Here is a 20,309-nt window from a genome sequence, read left to right on the forward strand (position 1 = left end):
GGGATCGATGTTCTTGATTTTGCAGGTGGCGCTAGAGAGCCATTTTGGCACGGCCATTTATGCAAACCATAAAATATCAAATTTTTCGCCGGGTCTGACTTGTGTGCAAACTTTGGTGAGTTTCGGGGCACGTTCAGGGGGGCAAAAAGCCCGTTGTTTTGGGAGAAAAATAAAAAGCGGAATAATAATAATCCGGGCAATTACAATAGGGCTTCGCGCTGGTCAGCGCTCGGGCCCTAATTACATTATAACAGACAGTATGGTTAAAAGTTGACAAACAGTGCTGCAGGTTAACTGTAAACACAATACATCAGTGTAAGTTATATTTAACTATTACTAACAGTTCAATGGGCCATTGCCAAAGACCCCAAAAAAGTTGAACCACATAGAGAAAAAATGTTAAACTACAATGTGATTTACAGATTTACAGTTGTCAAATAGTGTTGCAGATGAACTGTATATACAATATATTCATATAAGTTCAATACATGACATTTGTAAAACAAGAACAAACTGTAGAGTTAATACCATGAGTGCATACTTTACATCTTGCAAGGTTTTGATTAGTGTACTTCATTATTATGCATTGACCTGTGATGAATAAGCATTTGGGGCCTTGTAACATAAAGCACATCCACTGACCAATCAAATCACTGGAAAAACTCAAACTATTTACATGTACAATGTAACAAGCAACTTTTCTTGGCTTTCCATTTCCATGATGAATGAAGCTGCATTTTAATTGTGCAAAGTTTCTTTCATCACTGCAGCTCAGAATAACATGAGGTGACCTTAAAATGTAGTTTATATTGGATTAAATTCAGTAACAATGTTCTCATTCTGACTGTGAATCTGTCATTTTTATTCTCAAATTTAGTCTGTTTTATTACTCTTTTCTTGATGCCTTTATGTATTTTGGAAAATAATAACAATGAAAAATGAGCTACGTTTTAAAAGTAAAGCGTAAAGTCTATGGTTGTTACGTATATGTTGTCTGTACTTATTCGAACCACTAAAAAGCATGACATCAACAAAAAAGGCAGTGTGGAGTAGTATACTCACATTGTGCAACCAGCAAAACCCACTGTGTCTGATCTGGACTTCAGCTTTTCTATATGTCACACAAATACACTGATGAGTCAAATGGTTCAGTCTTAACCCTGAAAGCAGGGTAGACCGGCTCAGTGAATGTGGTGTGGAATGTTTGAAGGTGGATAAGCTTGTCAGAGGACACGTTGTAGAAGGACAGAGTGCCAGCAGACCAGTCCAGGTACACGCCAACTCTTTTTGGGGGTGGGCAATGGAAGGATGCTCTTCTGTTATTGTGCAGGCTGGAGTAACTTCCATCAGAGCATCCCAGACTCCACGACTGATTGTTTCTCCCAAGACAGCTGCCATCACCTTCTCCTCTCTTGATTCCTTTGTAAGTCACTGCTATATAGACCTGTCCTTTGCACTCAACCTCCCAGTAACAGCGACCAGTCAGACCATCTGTACACAGAATCTGTTTCCAGTAGTCAAACCTCTCTGGATGATCAGGATATGGCTGCTTCTCTCTCCCCATGGTCACCTTTCTGTTGTGGTCAGACAGTACGAGTCTTCTGTTGGCTGTGTTTGTGTCCAGGGTGAGTTCACAGGCATCTGAGGGCGAGAATAAGACAAAATAAAGCTGCAGTTTGTCAGACTTGTATCTGACTTTTTATCCATCTGTTAGCTATATGGCTTGCCCACTTGAGGGTAGTGGAGCCTTTAACCTTCTTGCTGTGAGGCGACAATGCTAACCACTGCACCACTGAGCAGTTTTACTTATACAATTAAAATGATAAATTATTAATCATTCTTTAAAAAGCACACTTACACTTCCTCAGACCAGATTTCATTGACTGTGATCCACCATGGTCCATCCTGAACGAAAAACAAAGTTGGATCAACACCTTTTAATATCATTGATTTATTAATTTTATATGTGCAGTTTTTCAAAACTTTGTTTGTCCCAGCAAATAAATTTAACATATTTAATCCTCACACAGACCCCAAAAAGCCTGAGCAAATAAGAAAAGCTTTCTGCATGGTTAGATAAATGCCACAAGCATTGCGTTAATGTTTTCATCGTAATTTAAAATACATATACATTATTTGCTTATATTGACCCTAACACCCGAACAAACTCAACCTATACCCTGGTGTGACCATACCTGAGTGTGTCCAGTCTCCAATTTGGATCCTCTTGTTTAGCAGAAAGTAGCTTCTCTCCTGAGTCTCCTGGATGATTGTAACTCAGGTCCAACTCCTTCAGATGGGAGGGGTTGAAGTTCAGAGCTGAGACCAGAGATGCACATCCTTTCTTTGTGATCAGGCAGCCAGACAGCCTAGACACACACACACACACACACACACACACACACACACACACACACACACACACACACACAGTTCAGTTTCTCAACAAGAGTATATTACTTGTTTCTTTTTTTGTGAAAAGCTCTATTCATACATATGAGCAGTGCTGACAGAGCCACTTTGGAATGGCTGTGGAAGTTGTGTACAGTTGCTGTTAACTGCAGCAGCTCCATGTTTGTGAGTTGTCTTAATGTTAAATAATAAACAGTGCTGCTAGCTAACCTGCTAAAATAAGTCCTGAGTTTAAAGTCTCAATATATTTTAGTAAATCTATATAGTGTTAATATATGCCTTCAGTAGGATGATCTTTAACCTCACTACATTGTGAAACTCTAACACCCCAAAAAACATTTACAACCAATGTTTGCACTTAATACTATTTCCCCAACAATACTTCTGTCATCTGAGTACAGCTGTCCAGAATAACCAGCAAACTAAATTTACTGTTGGATTTTATCTATTGGCGTTTCCCAGAATAATCCTCTCTTGAGCATAAAACATTTACATGGTCATCTGTTCAACAAACTGACCTGAGAGTTTCCAGTGTACAGTGCGGACTCTCCAGTCCACTGCAGAGCTCCTTCACTCCTGAATCCTGCAGGTCGTTGTTACTTAGGTCCAGGTCTCTCAGACTGGAGGAGTGGGACCTGAGAACTGAGGCCAGAGCTGCACAACTTCTCTCTGACAGGTTACAGCAACTCAACCTGAAGATACATTTGCAACAAAAAAAGAAATGGTAAGATTTTTGTTTTGATTTTAATACATTAAATCTGTGTAATTAATTTTTAACCTACAGAGCTTTTCTGGAAACTTTGACCACTGGCAGCAGCCTCAGAAGAGCCTCATCTGAAGCAGAGTATTGCTTCAGGTCAAAGACATCAAGATCTTTTTCTGATGACAATAACATGAACCCCAGAGCTGACCACTGAGCAGGAGACAGTTTATCTGCGCAGAGACGTCCTGATTTCAGGTACTGTTGGATCTCCTCCACTAGAGAGTGATCCTTCAGTTCATTCAGGCAGTGGAACAGATTGATGCTTTTCTCTGCAGACACATTCTCACTGATCTTCTTCTTGATGTACTCAACTGTTTGCTGGGTAATCTGTGAACTGCTTCCTGTCTGCGTCAGCAGACCTCGAAGGAGAGTCTGATTGGTCTGTAGTGAAAGACCCAGGAGGAAGCGGAGGAACAAGTCCATGTGTCCATTTGGACTCTGCAAGGCCACATCCACAGCAGTCTGGTATATATGTTCCCATTTGCGTGTGAGCACTTTAGACCACCAGGATGATGTTTGTTCTTTTGCCAGCAGATTGACTCCAGAGTTAATGAATGTCAGATGGACGTGAAGAGCAGCCAGAAACTCCTGAACACTCAGATGGATGAAGCAGAACACCCTGTCCTGGTACAGCCCTCTCTCCTCTTGGAAGACCTGTGTGAACACTCCTGAGTACACTGAGGCTGCTCTTATATCGATGCCACACTCTGTCAGGTCTGATTCATAGAAGATCAGGTTGCCTTTCTGCAGCTGCTCAAAAGCCAGTTTTCCCAGAGACTCAATCATCTTTCTGGTCTCCGGAGTCCAGTGTGGATCCATCTCAACTCCTCCATCATACTTGATGTTCTTCAGTTTGGACTGAACCACCAAGAAGTGGATGTACATCTCAGTCAGGGTCTTAGGCAGTGGTCGTCTAGCTCTGCTTTTCAACACATCCTCCAGAACTGTAGCAGTGACCCAGCAGAAGACTGGGATGTGGCACATGATGTGGACACTTCGTGATGTCTTGATGTGGGAGATGATGGTGCTGGTCTGCTCCTCATCTCTGAATCTCTTCCTGAAGTACTCCTCCTTCTGTGGGTCAGTGAACCCTCTGACCTCTGTCACCATGCCGACAAACTCAGGAGGGATCTGATTGGCTGCTGCAGGTCGTGTGGTTATCCAGAGGCGAGCAGAGGGAAGCAATTTCCCCCTGATGAGGTTTGTCAGCAGCACACCCAGTGAGGTGGACTTTGTAACATCAGTCAGGATCTCATTGTTGTGGAAGTCCAGAGGAAGTCGAGACTCATCCAGACCATCAATGATGAACACAACATGGAACTCTTCAAACCTGCAGATTCCTGCTTCTTTGGTTTCAGTAAAGAAGTGATGAACAAGTTCCACTAAGCTGAACCTTTTCTCTTTCAGCACATTCAGCTCTCTGAAAGAGAATGGAAATGTGAAGTCTATGTCCTGGTTGGCTTTGTCTTCAGCCCAGTCCAGAGTGAACTTCTGTGTTAAGACTGTTTTTCCAATGCCAGCCACTCCCTTTGTCATCACTGTTCTGATTGGTTCATCTCTTACAGGTGGGGCTTTAAAGATGTCTTCTTGTTTGATGGTTGTTTCTGGTGTGGTTGGTTTCCTGGATGCTGTTTCAATCTGTCTAACCTCATGTTCATCATTGACCTCTGCAGTTCCTCCCTCTGTGATGTAGAGTGGTGTATAGATCTGATTCAGAAGAGCTGGGTTTCCTGCTTTAGTGATCCCCTCAAAAAGACACTGGAACTTCTCCTTCAGATTAGATTTGAGTTTATGTCGGCATACTGCAGCACAAATTCCTAAATAGAAAAATGACAAATATTGTATTGGATTATAATAGACTGTAAATGTGTACCAAATGCGTCAGGGTATGTTTTAAAAACCCTTATAGTGGAAACATGGGTTGTGCAAGTGATATTTCTGGTTAATGCACACTAGGTTGCAGTGTGTTACTATTTGACTTTTCCCTGTTCATGCTAGTATTTATTAAGTGTTTCTTTATAGCATGCAGAACTTCCATGCAACACATTTTTCAAAAGCCATGAGCATAATCTAAAGAGAATGTGTCCATTCACAGCAACCATTGCTGTGAACAAAGTATCTGACGTATCCCACCAAACAGCATTTAGTATCCCTGAGGTCTAACAAATATGTTGAGTGCATTTTCTACCTTAATAAAAATTTGCAAACAAACTTAAACTTGCATTGTCTACATCTATGATTGTAGTCTGCAGGCTTCTTCTTCACTGCCTCTTACTTACTACATTTCTGGGCAAATAAATGCCATGTGTCTACCAGTGGATCGGTAATGCATTGCTGGCATGGATACATGTTAGGGCTGTCACTTTTTATTCAAAATTCGAACATTCATTCGAACATGGGGTGAAAAGTTCACATTTGGAACTGTTATGACCTGTTTGAAATGTGGGCTGCAGTCTCTGCATCAGACCATTTGAAGTAGTTTTCCTTGTGATCCAGTAGAGGGCGCTCCAAAACTTCACTTACTTGAACTGTTTACCTGCTTGTCTTGTAAAAACATTGCAACACAGCACTGAGTGGTCAAAAACTCTTTCTATAGCTTTTTGATGCTCATTTCCTACTTGTTACCGAAGCAGGCAACAGATTCTATGTGTCATAGATAAATGTTTTCAGTGTTTTTTGGGAAATGCAATGCAACACAATTAGTACTTGCATAGAGTTATGATTCATTTCAGAGTTTTATGTCCATCCACGTGTGGCAATAATTCACACTATGAAGTCTATTTGAAAAATGTGTTGGCCTTTTTCTTATGAAAACATAGCTGTAACCCCTCTGACTTCTCCAGTCCATTCTATCCATCAGCATAAGTTACGCAGCGGTCAGTTTGGAGCCAAAAGTTAAAATACAGATAGTAATAAATAGATCTGATGCATATATTTACAGCAGACTTAAAACATGTGCATTTATTTTACCATCAATTTGAAATTTTACACAAAATGCTAGATATATTAAAAGCTTCTTACTGTTCTGCAGACAGTCAGCCAGCTCCTCTTGCTTCATTCTCCTCAGGAACTGCACTGTGATCTTCAGAAGTGACTCTCTTCTGCTCCTCCTCTGCTCCTCCTCCTCTTCACTGTGCACCACATCTTCATCCTCCTCTTTCCTCTCCAAACATTTTGGGTGATCTGGACTCAGAACTTTCTTGCACCTCTTTAGTTCATCCTTTACAAAAGTGATGATGTTCTCCTCAAGAAGCTAGAGCAGGGAAATATTCATTTAGTTACTATGTTCAAGTTCAAGACTTCATTTTTATGATTACTTAACTATCAATCTGATAAACTTAACAGTCATTGTAATGTTATACAACTTATTATCTGTTTCTTCAGTCAAAAAATATAAATCAGTTTCATCAAGCCGCATCTCTTCCTGCGTCTGTTAAGTTACATACCATAAATATGGAGTCCAGGTGTGTCTGGTGATCAGCCTGGTGTGTTTCTGATCCCTCTAGAGGGTCTCTGTGGAGAAAAACTTGATCAATCATTGTAACAAAAATGTGTAAGAGAATAATGTAGACTATCTCTATTGTGGTACTATCAACATAAAATAATGGATAAGATGGCTCCTTCTTCTCTGGACTTTCATCGTTAAGCTGAGGATGTTTCATTATTTTTCTAAATGGATTTTGTTTAGAGTTAATATCTTTAGTTTGACAAGCACTATGCTGATGGAGCAGTGCTAAATGAAGCTGTAGATAATTGTTCAACAACAATGTTAATGTTTGCATTACCATTGCTGACTTACTTTGTATCAGGATCATCTCCTTTAAAAACAACAACAGGTTCCATAGATCTGCTGCTCTTCATGGACACACAGCTTGATACAGGAGAGTCTGGTCTCTGCTGCTCTGTCCTGACAAAAACAATATATTGATAAAAGAATGTTTAATGATTCCCCTAAGATTACTTTTAAGATATGTAAAAAGACTCTGCTCGGATTAATAATACGTGTCTGATGTTTTTCTTTCATCATGTTTTTCATTTCAAATAACTAGTTAAAAATTCTCAAAATTAAATCGTTAACTATTGCCATGGAAATTTGTAAGAATAGATTAATAAACAGTGATAAAGCATGCACACAGATTGGCACACTGTGTACGCTTGACAGCTAAGGAATTAGCTTAGTATTAACAGTCTTACAGTGACATTATGATGACTTACTTTAAATCAGGTCCATCTCCTTTAAAAACAACAACAGGTTCCATAGATCTGCTGCTCTTCAAGGACACACAGCTTGGTGCAGGAGAGTCTGGTCTCTGCTGCTCCATCCTGACACAAATAATACATTGATAAAAGAATGTTTAATGTTTCCATTAAGAGTTGTAAAAAATACTCTGCTTGGACTGATAGTAAGTGTTCATGAAAAATGTTCAATTTACTAGTTAAAAAATTCATTCACTTTCTTGACTGTTGATCTTCTTCTAGTTGAAGGAGTGTTGGAGCCAATGCCAGCTGACATTGGGTGAGAGGCAGGGCACAGTACACACTGTAACCAGTCCATGACAGGGCTAACATATAGTATAGGCAAATAACCATTCACATCTACGGGCAACTTAGAGTCACCAATGAACCTAAACTACATGTTTTTTTGAATGTGAGAGTAAGCCAGAGTACCCAGAGACAACCCATGCAGGCATGGGGAGAACATCCAAACACAGAAGGGCCCCAAGAGTTTAATAAAGTGTGAGCATATATTGGCACACTGTGCACAGTTGACAGATGAGAAATTAGTTTAATATTAATATTTATGCAATAACATTTTGTTGACTTACTTTGTATCAGGATCATCTCCTTTAAAAACAACAACAGGTTCTATAGATCTGCTGCTCTTCATAGACACACAGCTTGATACAGGAGAGTCTGGTCTAATAATAATTAATAAGTGTCTGATGTTTTTCTTTCATTATGATTTTCATTTCAAATAACTAGTTAAAAATTCGCAAAATTAAATCTTTAACTGTTTCCATGGAAATTCTTAAGAATAAATTAATACACAGATTAATAAAGCATGCACACATATTGGCACACAAGGAATTAGCTTGGTATTAACAGTCTTACAGTGACATTATGATGACTTACTTTGTATCAGTACCATCTCCTTTAAAAACAACAACAGGTTCCATAGATCTGCTGCTCTTCATGGACACACAGCTTGATACAGGAGAGTCTGGTCTCTGCTGCTCCATCCTTGTAGTTCATTAAGAGAGGGAGAGACAATTAAACCCCAAAATGAGTGAGATTTCGACCAGGTTATCAGTTTCCATAACCACAGGGATCACATTTCTGACTCAGCAACATGTCCTCCTCTTCATTAGGCTTCAGGAAAGTCCTCAATAATGGTATACTGATTTTACAGCTGAGCTCTGACATGGAAACATTTAGAGATCATCTTACCCCTCTGGTTCAGTTTCGCTGATGTGTTCCCCAGACAGACTGGTGTTAGAGGATGGGTCTCCCTCCTCTTTCTCCTTGGGCTCACTCATTGTAAAACTTTCTTCTTTCACAAACACACCCAAGATCCAACTGTGTTAGCAGGACTGACTATTAGATAGTACTGAGCTGAACCTCAGTAGTTTGATGGGGACTACTAAGAATTAGGGCGAGGTTATTTGATTCTTTTCACCCATTACTATGTTTTCTTCAGCGATGCAACTAATGTTCTCACACAGTTTTAAATAGTCCCACATGTTTTCACCTAGAACAGAGGTTCTCATACTTTTTTATATTAACAACCCCTAAACCAGTAGTTCCCAAAGTGGGGTCAACGGCCCTCCAAGCATCCTTGAGTGGGTTCCAAGGAGACCTAAGCAAAAAAGAGAATACTTTAACTATAATTCCATCCATAAGTAACACAATGACAGTGTGTATGATTTTCCTAGCTTCCACTTTCTGTAATAAAATCTCTTAAAGCAAAAATAGATGGGCAGTGTTTCCCCTAGGTTGACTGCTTTTGGGCTGGATTAGATTTACTAAAAAAGGCATATAAGCATATCTCTGACACTGTTCCTTCAGTTGTTTTCAACATCAATACACACATCTCATCCTGTTTTTTCAGGGGGTGGAAACTGTACAGGAAGCAGGGAGGGTCAGTGGTCTTTGTGTCAGTGAAAGCCAGTGGTATTCAAACTTTTTAACATCAAGAGTCCCTAAACTGACACAAATTAAACCACAGACCCCCCATCTGATAAGATTTTTGTTTTTAGATGCTTTATTGGAATGTAGGAAGCATGAACACCAAGAAAGTCCTCAGATCTTTTTGCATCAATACTCCTGATGGTTTACAAAGCACTAAATGGTTTAGGGCCAATATACATCTCTGACCTTCTACTCAACTACGAGCCACCCAGACCTTTCAGATCACCTGGGCCTGGTCTTCTATCTGTACCCAGAGTCAGAAGTAAACATGGTGAGGATGCATTTAGTTTCTTTGCACCCACTAACTGAACCCCCACTGCCTTTAAATCAACACTGAAGACTTTCATGTTTGCTGCTGCCTTTTATTAACTGTAGCCTACTGTAACATTATTTTTGCAAATTTATATATATTTAGACTGTTTTAACTCTTGTTTTAGCTGCTTTATCTCCCTTTCTGTTTTTATTTCTTTTTATATTTTAGCTGTTTTAATTATTTCTCTCTCAAATTTGCTTTTTTTATGTTCCTTATTTGCACTATATGTAAAGCACCTTGAGTTGCCCTGTTGCTGAAATGTGCTATACAAATTTTGCCTTGCCTTGCCTTGCCTAGGAAAACCATTACCACAATCAGTTTTGGTGGCAAGTACCTGGCCACATCTTACAAACTTTAAAATGTCTAACATAGAGGACATGTTTGTATATCTTACCACTGAAGCTTCACCCACACCGTCTGTATCTGCTTCTTTGTCCAGATTTATTATTGGTGTTACCAAACGTCAGACTTCAAAATCTAAAAACAGAAAATGAACGTTAAAAGACAAAAAAACTGACTAAAACCGTTACAGTGACGGTTAAAACAGCCGTTAGAGGAACGTTAACTAGCTTAATCCAGTTTTTCTTTTATTTGATGAAATAATACGTAATAGTACAATAATAGTACACGTTTATTGAACCGTCGAGTGACAAAAATCCGTATTTCAATTATAAATTTATTAACGGATACGGTACATGAAAGCATCAGCAAGATTAAACATGTAGTAAAAAACCGAATAACGTCTGAAACTGTTCAAATATTTGATACGTTACCTTTTTTTTCATCATAACCGATGTCGTTTGGAGAAAGTGAAAGTAAAACGGCAACAAGGAAATGGGTGTGACTCGGTCTTAATCAAGGAGTATTCAGAATAAAACAGGCAGGTGGACTGTACTATTGTATTGTTGGGCTGACGTGTGCAGGGAGTTTTTTTGTGCTTCTGTTGATCAATCACAAATGAACCTTTTATTGATCTGATTCATTTTGTCTCTACCGTCCGTCACACCCAACTCAACTGTCGCCTATTTGTAACGTTATTAAACGAATAGTTCCACAAAAGTCTAATTAAAATCCACTAAACTGTATCTACTTGTTCTTCTTGTTCTCTTGTTCTGTTTGTGTATTGTAGTGTAGATCCTTGACTATAAAACCAATACAGCCATCTCCAAATACATGTAAAAGTTCTGCATAAAAATAAGTATTATAAGTATCATAGTGATGTAGCATGAAGTATTACAGTGAAAGTACTGCAGTATTATGAGCGATGTAGTATGCAGTATTACAGTGAAAGTACTGCAGTATTATGAGTGATGTAGTATGCAGTATTACAGTAAAAGTACTGCAGTATTATGAGCGATGTAGTATGCAGTATTACAGTGAAAGTACTGCAGTATTATGAGTGATGTAGTATGCAGTATTACAGTGAAAGTACTGCAGTATTATGAGCGATGTAATATGCAGTATTACAGTGAAAGTACTGCAGTATTATGAGTGATGTAGTATGCAGTATTACAGTAAAAGTACTGCAGTATTATGAGCGATGTAGTATGCAGTATTACAGTGAAAGTACTGCAGTATTATGAGTGATGTAGTATGCAGCATTAAGGTGAAAGTACTGCAGTATTATGAGTGATGTAGTATGCAGTATTACAGGAAAAATACTGCAGTATTATGAGTGATGTAGCATGCAGTATTACAGTGAAAGTACTGCAGTATTATGAGCGATGTAGTATGCAGTATTATGAGTGATGTAGTATGCAGTTTACAGTAAAAGTACTGCAGTATTATGAGCGATGTAGTATGCAGTATTACAGTGAAAGTACTGCAGTATTATGAGTGATGTAGTATGCAGCATTAAGGTGAAAGTACTGCAGTATTATGAGTGATGTAGTATGCAGTATTACAGGAAAAGTACTGCAGTATTATGAGTGATGTAGCATGCAGTATTACAGTGAAAGTACTGCAGTATTATGAGCGATGTAGTATGCAGTATTATGAGTGATGTAGTATGCAGTTTACAGTAAAAGTACTGCAGTATTATGAGCGATGTAGTATGCAGTATTACAGTGAAAGTACTGCAGTATTATGAGTGATGTAGTATGCAGCATTACACTAAAAGTACTGCAGTATTATGAGTGATGTAGCATGCAGTATTACAGTGAAAGTACTGCAGTATTATGAGTGATGTAGCATGCAGTATTACAGTGAAAGTACTGCAGTATTATGAGTGATGTAGCATGCAGTATTACAGTGAAAGTACTGCAGTATTATGAGTGATGCAGTATTACAGTAAAAGTACTGCAATATTATGAGTGATGTAGTATGCAGTATTACAGTGAAAGTACTGTAGTATTATGAGTGATGTAGTATGCAGTATTACAGTAAAAGTACTGCAGTATTATAGTGATGTAGTATGCAGTATTACAGTAAACGTACTGCAGTATTATGAGTGATGTAGTATGCAGTATTACAGTAAAAGTACAGTACTGCAGTATTATGAGTGATGTAGTATGCAATATTATTATTTCTTTCATCTTTGATTTTTGCTAAAATATTGGATCATTAACATTTATTGAAATGAAATGAATTCTCCCCAGATTTCAGGTAAAATGTGCTACTCTACATAAGGTGTAGGTATATATAATGAAATATTGCCAAGATCAATAATCCTATGAGAAGTAATTAAATTTGGAGTTTACTGTATACACACATGACGGCACATGTATACTGACAGTTTAAACAGTACTGCTTCTACACTGAACACAAGCACTCAACTTCCATATTTTACAGCTAAACAGTTCATTAAAATATGACTCTGAAGATATTTGAGGCAATTCAGTAACAGAATCCGTAACATTTGGTCAGCACTCACTGCCTAGTCTGACACTTCAATCTGTCATGCAGCTTTAGGCTGAGCCAGCTACCATCCAGACAAAAATCATCTTTGAGTTTAGTGACACATCTAGTGACCACACTAGGCAGGATATTTCCCCCTCAGCAAGAGCAAATGATTGACAGCGGTACCTGTGAAAGGTGATCTCAATTATTGGTATTCCATAAGTATCACTTTCATTTCTCTCTCTTCCACATTTCACCTTGCTGTCTCTGTCTCAGTTGAATGTTGTTCAGGTTACAAACTCCTGGTAAAACTTTTAATGGTGTTTTTATTGACTGTAATTTGAGGGCGTTTGCATCCACATCGGGTAACCTGAGTAACCTTAGTTGTTCATCTGAAACAAAAGTCTAAAGAAGAAAAGAGCGCCAGTCAAAGAACTTCTCCTGTAAAAAGATAAGCCTCTTTTGTTTCCTTTTCTTTCTTTTTTTGGTAAAAAGTAAGCCTAATATTGTTTGAGTTTACCAAAAAGGTTTTGGAATACTGTTTTCCTGTAAAATGTTACTTTGCTGAATGAACAATGTTTTAATAGAAAACTGCATTCCAACTCTATTAAAACACCATCTGACTATTGTTTTAATACAGACTGGAATGTGATTATTGTACTGTTGAGTGTTTTTGCTGTTCTCTTGTGTTCATTAACTGTTAGAAATAAGTTATTTCAATCTAACAGCTAAACTCTATAAATGAAGGGTTTGCTGCTGTTTCAGGATGTTGCTGTGTGTCTGCATGCTGCTGTTGGTGGCCTCAGATCTGGGTTTTTGTAATAATGACACCTCTCTAGATGATCAGTGGGAACAGTGGAAAATCAAACATGGAAAACAATATTATGTACGTATTTATGTGGTTGGTGTGAGCCATTCCTACAGGTCTCATGTTGCTCATGCTCACCGAGACTGAAAACATGATCAATGTTGTTAGTTGTTGGACTCTAACCTCAACAAACTCATAATAACTCATAAAGGAACATGTCACCCAGTGCAGCGGTGTGGCTCACTGATGTGTTTTTAATAGTTTTTGGACAAGAACACAGATCTATGGGACAGAGGAATAAGATATATCAGGCTTTAGATTGCACACACAATATTTAGTAGTTATAGTTGTAGTTAGTAGTATAGCACATGGGATTTGTTGATCATATCCTTTAAGGTTGATATGACAGCAACATGTCTGTGTCTGTTGTTTGATGCCTAACTGTTGGGAATAAGCTAGTTTAATATAACAGCAAAAGTCTCAACAGGATTAAACAGAATCATGCTCATTAAGTGTTTCATTTTTCAAATGAAACAGAGCAGACATCAGACAGGAACTGTGATGAGCTACAGGAACAGCCTTCAGCAGCCAGACGAGATATGTTTCTTGGTTTTAAAAGCCAGCAGAATGAATGCGGACAGCTTCATGAGAGAAGACATAACATTAACTCTTACATGTAATCTCAAATGTAATTTATTAAGTTAGGTGTGGTCTACTCTTTCAAGCCAATGCAATAAATTAGTGTTGGACATTTTAGGAAGAGGAATATCGGAGAACCATCTGGGAGGAGAACAAATTAAAGATTGAAGCCCACAACAAGGAGGCAGAACAGGGAAAACACTCCTACAGACTGGGGATGAACTCCCTCGGAGACATGGTGAGTTTAAACACTGAGACATTTAAATTTAAATATATATATATATATATGTATATATGTATATATATATATATATATATATATGTATATGTGTATATGTATATATATATATATATATATATATATATACATACACACATATATATATGTGTGTGTGTGTGTGTGTGTGTGTGTGTGTGTGTGTTACATATTATTATATTATACTTGTGTGTAAGGATAGTGAGACAATATGTTATTATTATTGACGGACTGAAAAGTAGATGGACAGAAAGTCTGCAAAAAATAACCAAAGCGAACCAGTACAGATTAAGACTCAACATTAACTAAAACCCAAAAACCTGAAACATGACATAAAATGTAACTCTCCTCGTCCAGACCTCCAAGGAAATGGCTGAGAAGATGACAAGCCTTGGAAAACATCCATCAAATCATGTAAGATTTCTTTCTTTATTTATGACTTCTAAATGTATTCATTATTTTTATGGATACTTTGACAGGTGAACTGATTGTTTGGTAACTTTGTGTCAGATTAGACAAAACTATGTGTGACTGGTATTTGTGATTTGTATCTAGACCAACCCATTTATACACATTGCAACATTACTCTCACATCACTTACTACTTCCTGTCTTCATATATCATTGAAATGCCTCCGACTGGATAGTCTAATTGTGTTATCATGACAGTTTTAACAGTAAAGACAAACAGACAGGCAGACTGAAAGACCATTGTACATATTTACTAAAATACCATACTTAAATACATTTTTGAGGTGCTTACACTTTAGTTTACTATTTTGATTCTTCTGCCGCATTACATTCATGAAGGATCTATTGTAATTTGTACCCCACTATAATATTTGAACAGCTGTAGTTACAGCTGTAGGTACTATAGTTGCAGATTTAGGTTTTACAAAACAAATCAGTTTATAAAATACTGTGCATTGTTAAAGATTGACCCACCAAATGGTATATGAAATTAGACTGAAATAGAATTACACTGAAATATACACAGTCCAGCTTTAAATGAAGAATAACAGAAAATAACAGAAACAAACTCATCTAAACTGAACACAGTAAGTATGTGCTTTCATGTAGATTTGTAGATTTATTAATTTGAGAAAACAGGGACAGTGCATATTGATCAAAACATTAACACATAAATACGCAAGATTATAGCCAGCAGCTAATTTCCGTCTTTAGTCCCTGGGGGCAGGTTTATGTTAAATACAATAACAATATAATAATATATTTTTTAAAAGTACAATACAATACAATAAACAAATTACAATAATCCCACAGATAAACAATAAGCATAAAACCGTGTTACTCTTGACAGAACCAGAATATGGGAGACCATAAAGTGCTTGAGTGCTGCTAAGATGTTCATCTTACAAACAGCTGGAATGTCATACATGAAAGTTTGACCTGAATGTATATTTTTACAGGCAGAATCCAATGGTGGAAAAGGCCAAACCACTAGGTTTTATTACAAGAAACTGGGGCCACCGCAGTGCATGAAGGACTTCAGAGACATGGTGAGTGGACACTTGGCTATGACTTCATGTTCAAGGCCTGATTGAGTTTTGTGGTGGAACTATCAGCATTGCTTATGCATTTCATTTGTTAAATCTACAAAAATGTGATATAACATACCTTAAACTCATTGTCTCTGTTTTCTCTGGATTCTAGGCCACAGAAGAAAAGGTTGACAATATGAGTTGTCCTTTGAAGCCGCCAAAGAGTATTGACTACCGCAAGAGAAGCATGATGACTCGAGTCAAGGACCAGGTCAGAGGATATAGGTCCATGATAATATAATGTATGACTTACTTCAATAGTAATCCTCAATGCCACAGTCTTAACTAAACACCTTACCCAATGCTCTACACCTTCCAGGAAATCTGTGGCTCCTGTTGGGCATTCAGTGCTGCAGGGGCCCTCGAGGGCCAGTTAGCCAAGAAGACAGGCCAGCCGCTGGACCTCAGTACCTACCCGTATACTGGAAAGGTAATGTGCATCTTGCTACACAATACAACACTCAACAAACCACATTAGCTTTCCTGTTAAAGTCTCCTTATCCAACTTACAAAAATGAATGCACACCTTGTCCTGCACCTTAACGAATGATGACAATCACGTCCAAGGAAAGGTGTACTGTTGATGTCAGTTTGCAGTTAGATAGCTAATTAGCTCCTCGACTGATAACTCCTCTTAAGTTGAATCAACTAGGGAAAATATATTTATTACAAGTCAAACATCAAAAAGTGATGAAATAATAGTGTAGTACTGAACATCTGTAACATCAATTCAAGGAAATGTTGCACAGTATTAAATAGTGTAGTATGAATAATGACCTCAATTTGGGGCTGACATGCTGGCAAATTTACTGCAAAGAGGACATTGCTTCTGTTGTTGCTTGTTCTTTGTTTTCAAAACTGGGTTCTTCCTCTTCTTCTCCACAGAAGCAACGGTGCCACCACAAACGATCAGCCAATGCAGCCCAGAGCAAAGTCTTTAAAAAGGTTCCACAAGAGGATGAATATGCACTGGCTAAAGCTCTGCATGAAGTGGGTCCTGTGTCTGTGGCCATCCACGCCAGCAACCTGGAATTCATGCTCTACAAGAATGGTCAGTCCTTGGCAGAGATCAGTTTTCTTTGTTAAAGGACACTGTTGGTGTGTCTTCATGTTTAGAAATGTTATTTCATTATGTAGAGTTACAGTTTACTGATACTGATACACTTCCAGAGCATAGAGCTATGTATGGTTCAGTTTAGTTCAAACATAAAAACAAACTCTGGACTCAATCCAGTTTTGTTTGTTACACAACCATGCACAGCTCAGTCTAACTGATGTACCCTCATTTTATGTAATCACTTCATTTGATATAGTGTGATGGCTAAGATGGACAGCTAATGATAAAAGGTAGGACTGTACCACTTTAGGGAAGTAGAAAAATAAAGAAAACGTCCAGTTTAAATAACAATAAAGGCTCAGAGTCACTCTCTTTGTATTTTGTGTGCAGGTGTTTACTTCAACCCTGAGTGTGACAAAGACAACGTTGACCACGCCATGCTGTTAGTGGGCTACGGAGAGACTGCAGAGGGTCAGAAATACTGGATTGTCGAGAACAGGTGGGACATGTCACCAGTCTGAATTACGTCATGTTGTTAAAGTCCGTGTAAAGTAAGAATAAATATGTCCTCTGAGTTTGACATACCACCGAAAAGTGTGTTTTTTACCACGCTGCCAAATTTGAATGATTACACAACTTTGAAGCCTAATTTCATATATTATATATTTTTTAAAATATCAGTCTCTTTCTCTTCTCCCAAACACTGTTGGTGTGGCCGCCGAGTTCGCTGAAGTCCCGCCCCCTACCAAGTGTCACCTGTCAATGAAAGTCACCACCTCTACCAGAAGCATGGACACTATGTGTGAGAGCTTTCTGCTGCTAGCAGCTAGCTCTGCGGCTAACTCGGCTGCTAGCTCGGCGTATAATTCAGCTAACTGGCTAACTGTAGCCTGTAGTAGTAGTAGGTGACATCAGCTAAATTGGGCCACTTTTTGGTTAATGGCATGGGAAACTAACAAAAGAACAATGTATGACATTTATTTGTATTCTTATGATTAAAAGGGTTTGTTATCAATATTTTTGTGTGGAATATATGTAAGAAAATATAATTGTTTAAGCCCTACAGCTGTTGAAAGATGAGTTACCCCACATTTTTTAGATCGGCAGTGTTAAGGTAAAATGGGCCGGCTGATCAGTAAAAATAGGCCACTAAAATTGCAAAGGAAACAGAGTAATTTCTAATAAAACAATCTAATAAACTTTAATTTCAAAACACATCTATGCACTATAACAATATAATATTAAAGTTAAATTGCATCAAAACAACTATTTCATAAGAAATATTCCATGCTCTTGCAAGAGAGTGTGTGATCACTTTTTGGCTTCTCTGGATTGTCTTCCTATAATAACCTCATGCTCCCCTCTTCCTCTCCTTTACCCACTGATTGTATTTACAGATTCTTCCCTCAGTGACATCCTTTATTTTCCTTTCTGTTTCTTTGTTAACCTCTTCTATACTCCCCGTTTTTTTGTTTTATTTGACATATTGTCTGTAATCATAAGTTTAATATTACTTTCCTTAAACATCTGTTACTTATTTATTTACATGCCTCTTTCACTTTTTCCCTTTTAAGTTTGTGTGGTTTATGTGCACAAATCATGCTGGCACACACAGTGAGTGAGTGTGTATGTGTGCATGCATGTCAAGAGTGCACACAGACACACTCATATGCACAGACGAACATAGTTGTGTACACACAAACACACACCTAGAGAGGAAAATGGGAAACAGACATATCATACATGCATAATATAATAATATATTAACAATATAAATATTTCTTAATAAGAGGAACCATTCAAATATCTGCTAAAACTCAATTCAGAGGGCGGCCCATTTTACCTTAAAAGAGTGGCCCATTTTACCATTTTACTGTCAATGTTTAAAGAGCTAAGATGCTCTTTAAAATGGGCCTTAAATGGCCCATTTTACCTGATGGCCCAATTTTGCTGATGTCACCCTAGTGTGTGCTGAATGTATTTATACCTCTACAGCAGCAGGGGCGGGTTTATGCTAATCAACTAGGGAAAATATCTTGAAACACAGTTTGTGAAGTCTAGCTCCACAATTCAAATCTAAATGGTTGAAATGCTTTTTACACTTTTTAGAAATACATTTATGACCTATTTAATGTGTTTAGAAGAAAATTACATTTGATTTTTTTAATCATTCAAATTTGGCAGAATGGTTAACATCACACTTTTCTGTGGTATGTCAAACTCAGAACACATTTATTCTTACTATACATGGACTTTAATGTGTCCAACAGGTTGTTTTTTAGCTTTGACCTAATGATGTTCAACACCTTCTCTCACTATCTATTCTCTGACAGCTTTGGGGAGTCCTGGGGGGAAGAGGGCTACCTTCGGATCGCACGTGACTGTGGTAACCACTGTGGCATCGCCAGTGACGCCAGCTATCCGCTCATGAGAGAGGAAATATGAAGGACGCAGAAGAAAGAGGGGCTAGATGAAGAGATCGTTCCCTGACTACTGATCTCTCTTCAGATTCAATACTGAGCCATTACTGACCCCTGGTGGACATTTTGGGTAGTGTTTTTTTTAAATTTCGGTTTGCATCTTTGTTTGAGCCTTTTATGTCTGCAAGTAAATGTATAATATATATATATATATATATATATATATATATATATATATATATATATATATATATATATAAAATATTGTTTAACTAATTATAGTCACTTTGACATTGATCTGTGCAGTTCATGTGGTGACAGCTAATTTATCTGTGTAGTTTATCATAAGTTAAGATATTCATCATATCACATGCAAAGAGAAAGTTTAAATGTATAAATTGATATGTTTTGTATATTTAACATAAAGACATTAGTACACTATGCCAGCATCCAAAGTACTGTAAATGAGTATCTACTACAGCCAGTCAAATGTGAACTCAGGATTTAGATAAATAGATAGATAGATAGATAGATATACTTTTATTGATCCCAAACTGGGAAATTACAGTGAAGCAGCAGCAGCATTACACACAGTGACGATAACAACATATAGCAAATGAGATAAAATAAAATAAAAAGTAATGTACAAAAGTATATACAACTAATTGACAGTGTTAATTTTAGTGCAAAGTATAATAATGTGTGATGTGTGTAGAAAATAAAGTCCGTAGTGACTGTAAGTTATGACCAGAGTTGTTTAGCTGTTATTATACAGTGTGATGGCATGTGGCAGGAAAGAGTTCTTGTATCTGTCCCTTCGTGTGAGAAGCTGCTCCGCTGTCCGTCCACTTTGTGATGGAGAGGATGCTGCTCATTGTCCTTGATGGATAACAGTTTATTCAACGTCCTCCCTCAACCACAGTCTCAAAAGATTCCTGCCTGAGACCCAGTACAGAGCCTTAACCCTAACCCTGAGACCCAGTACAGAGCCCTAACCCTAACCCTGAGACCCAGTACAGAGCCAGCCTTCTTGATGATCTTATCAAGTCTGTT

General features: G+C 37.9%; 2 protein-coding genes across 2 annotated transcripts; one reads left to right on the forward strand and one right to left on the reverse strand.

The window, feature by feature from the left end:
* Window positions 1-1,050: 1,050 nt before the first annotated feature.
* LOC128365931 (NLR family CARD domain-containing protein 3-like) lies at window positions 1,051-6,262 on the reverse strand. Its single transcript, XM_053326557.1, has 6 exons — window positions 6,197-6,262; window positions 3,195-4,992; window positions 2,931-3,104; window positions 2,196-2,369; window positions 1,859-1,905; window positions 1,051-1,641 (listed from the first exon to the last, which is right to left on the reverse strand). Exons 1-6 carry the CDS (start codon window positions 6,231-6,233, stop codon window positions 1,112-1,114), a joined length of 2,760 nt encoding a protein of 919 aa, XP_053182532.1. The 5' UTR covers window positions 6,234-6,262; the 3' UTR covers window positions 1,051-1,111.
* A 7,019-nt stretch (window positions 6,263-13,281) lies between these two features.
* Window positions 13,282-19,281, forward strand: LOC128366917 (procathepsin L-like). The gene is made up of 9 exons (XM_053327678.1): window positions 13,282-13,401; window positions 14,081-14,200; window positions 14,576-14,632; window positions 15,648-15,737; window positions 15,892-15,990; window positions 16,099-16,209; window positions 16,665-16,830; window positions 17,227-17,335; window positions 19,170-19,281. Exons 1-9 carry the CDS (start codon window positions 13,282-13,284, stop codon window positions 19,279-19,281), a joined length of 984 nt encoding a protein of 327 aa, XP_053183653.1.
* The last annotated feature ends 1,028 nt before the right edge of the window (window positions 19,282-20,309 follow it).

This window comes from Scomber japonicus, chromosome 10 (genome assembly GCF_027409825.1).
Source record: "Scomber japonicus isolate fScoJap1 chromosome 10, fScoJap1.pri, whole genome shotgun sequence".
NCBI lineage: Eukaryota > Metazoa > Chordata > Actinopteri > Scombriformes > Scombridae > Scomber > Scomber japonicus.

Coding starts and splice junctions, on each gene's coding strand:
- LOC128366917 (XM_053327678.1), top strand. CDS start 13,282: ATGTTGCTGTGTGTCTGCATGCTGCTGTTGGTGGCCTCAGATCTGGGT. Junction 13,402..14,080: donor AACATGGAAAACAATATTAT/GTACGTATTTAT, acceptor TGGACATTTTAG/GAAGAGGAATATCGGAGAAC. Junction 17,336..19,169: donor TACTGGATTGTCGAGAACAG/GTGGGACATGTC, acceptor ATTCTCTGACAG/CTTTGGGGAGTCCTGGGGGG.
- LOC128365931 (XM_053326557.1), bottom strand. CDS start 6,233: ATGAAGCAAGAGGAGCTGGCTGACTGTCTGCAGAACA. Junction 4,993..6,196: donor GGCTGACTGTCTGCAGAACA/GTAAGAAGCTTT, acceptor TTTTCTATTTAG/GAATTTGTGCTGCAGTATGC. Junction 3,105..3,194: donor AAAGTTTCCAGAAAAGCTCT/GTAGGTTAAAAA, acceptor ATGTATCTTCAG/GTTGAGTTGCTGTAACCTGT.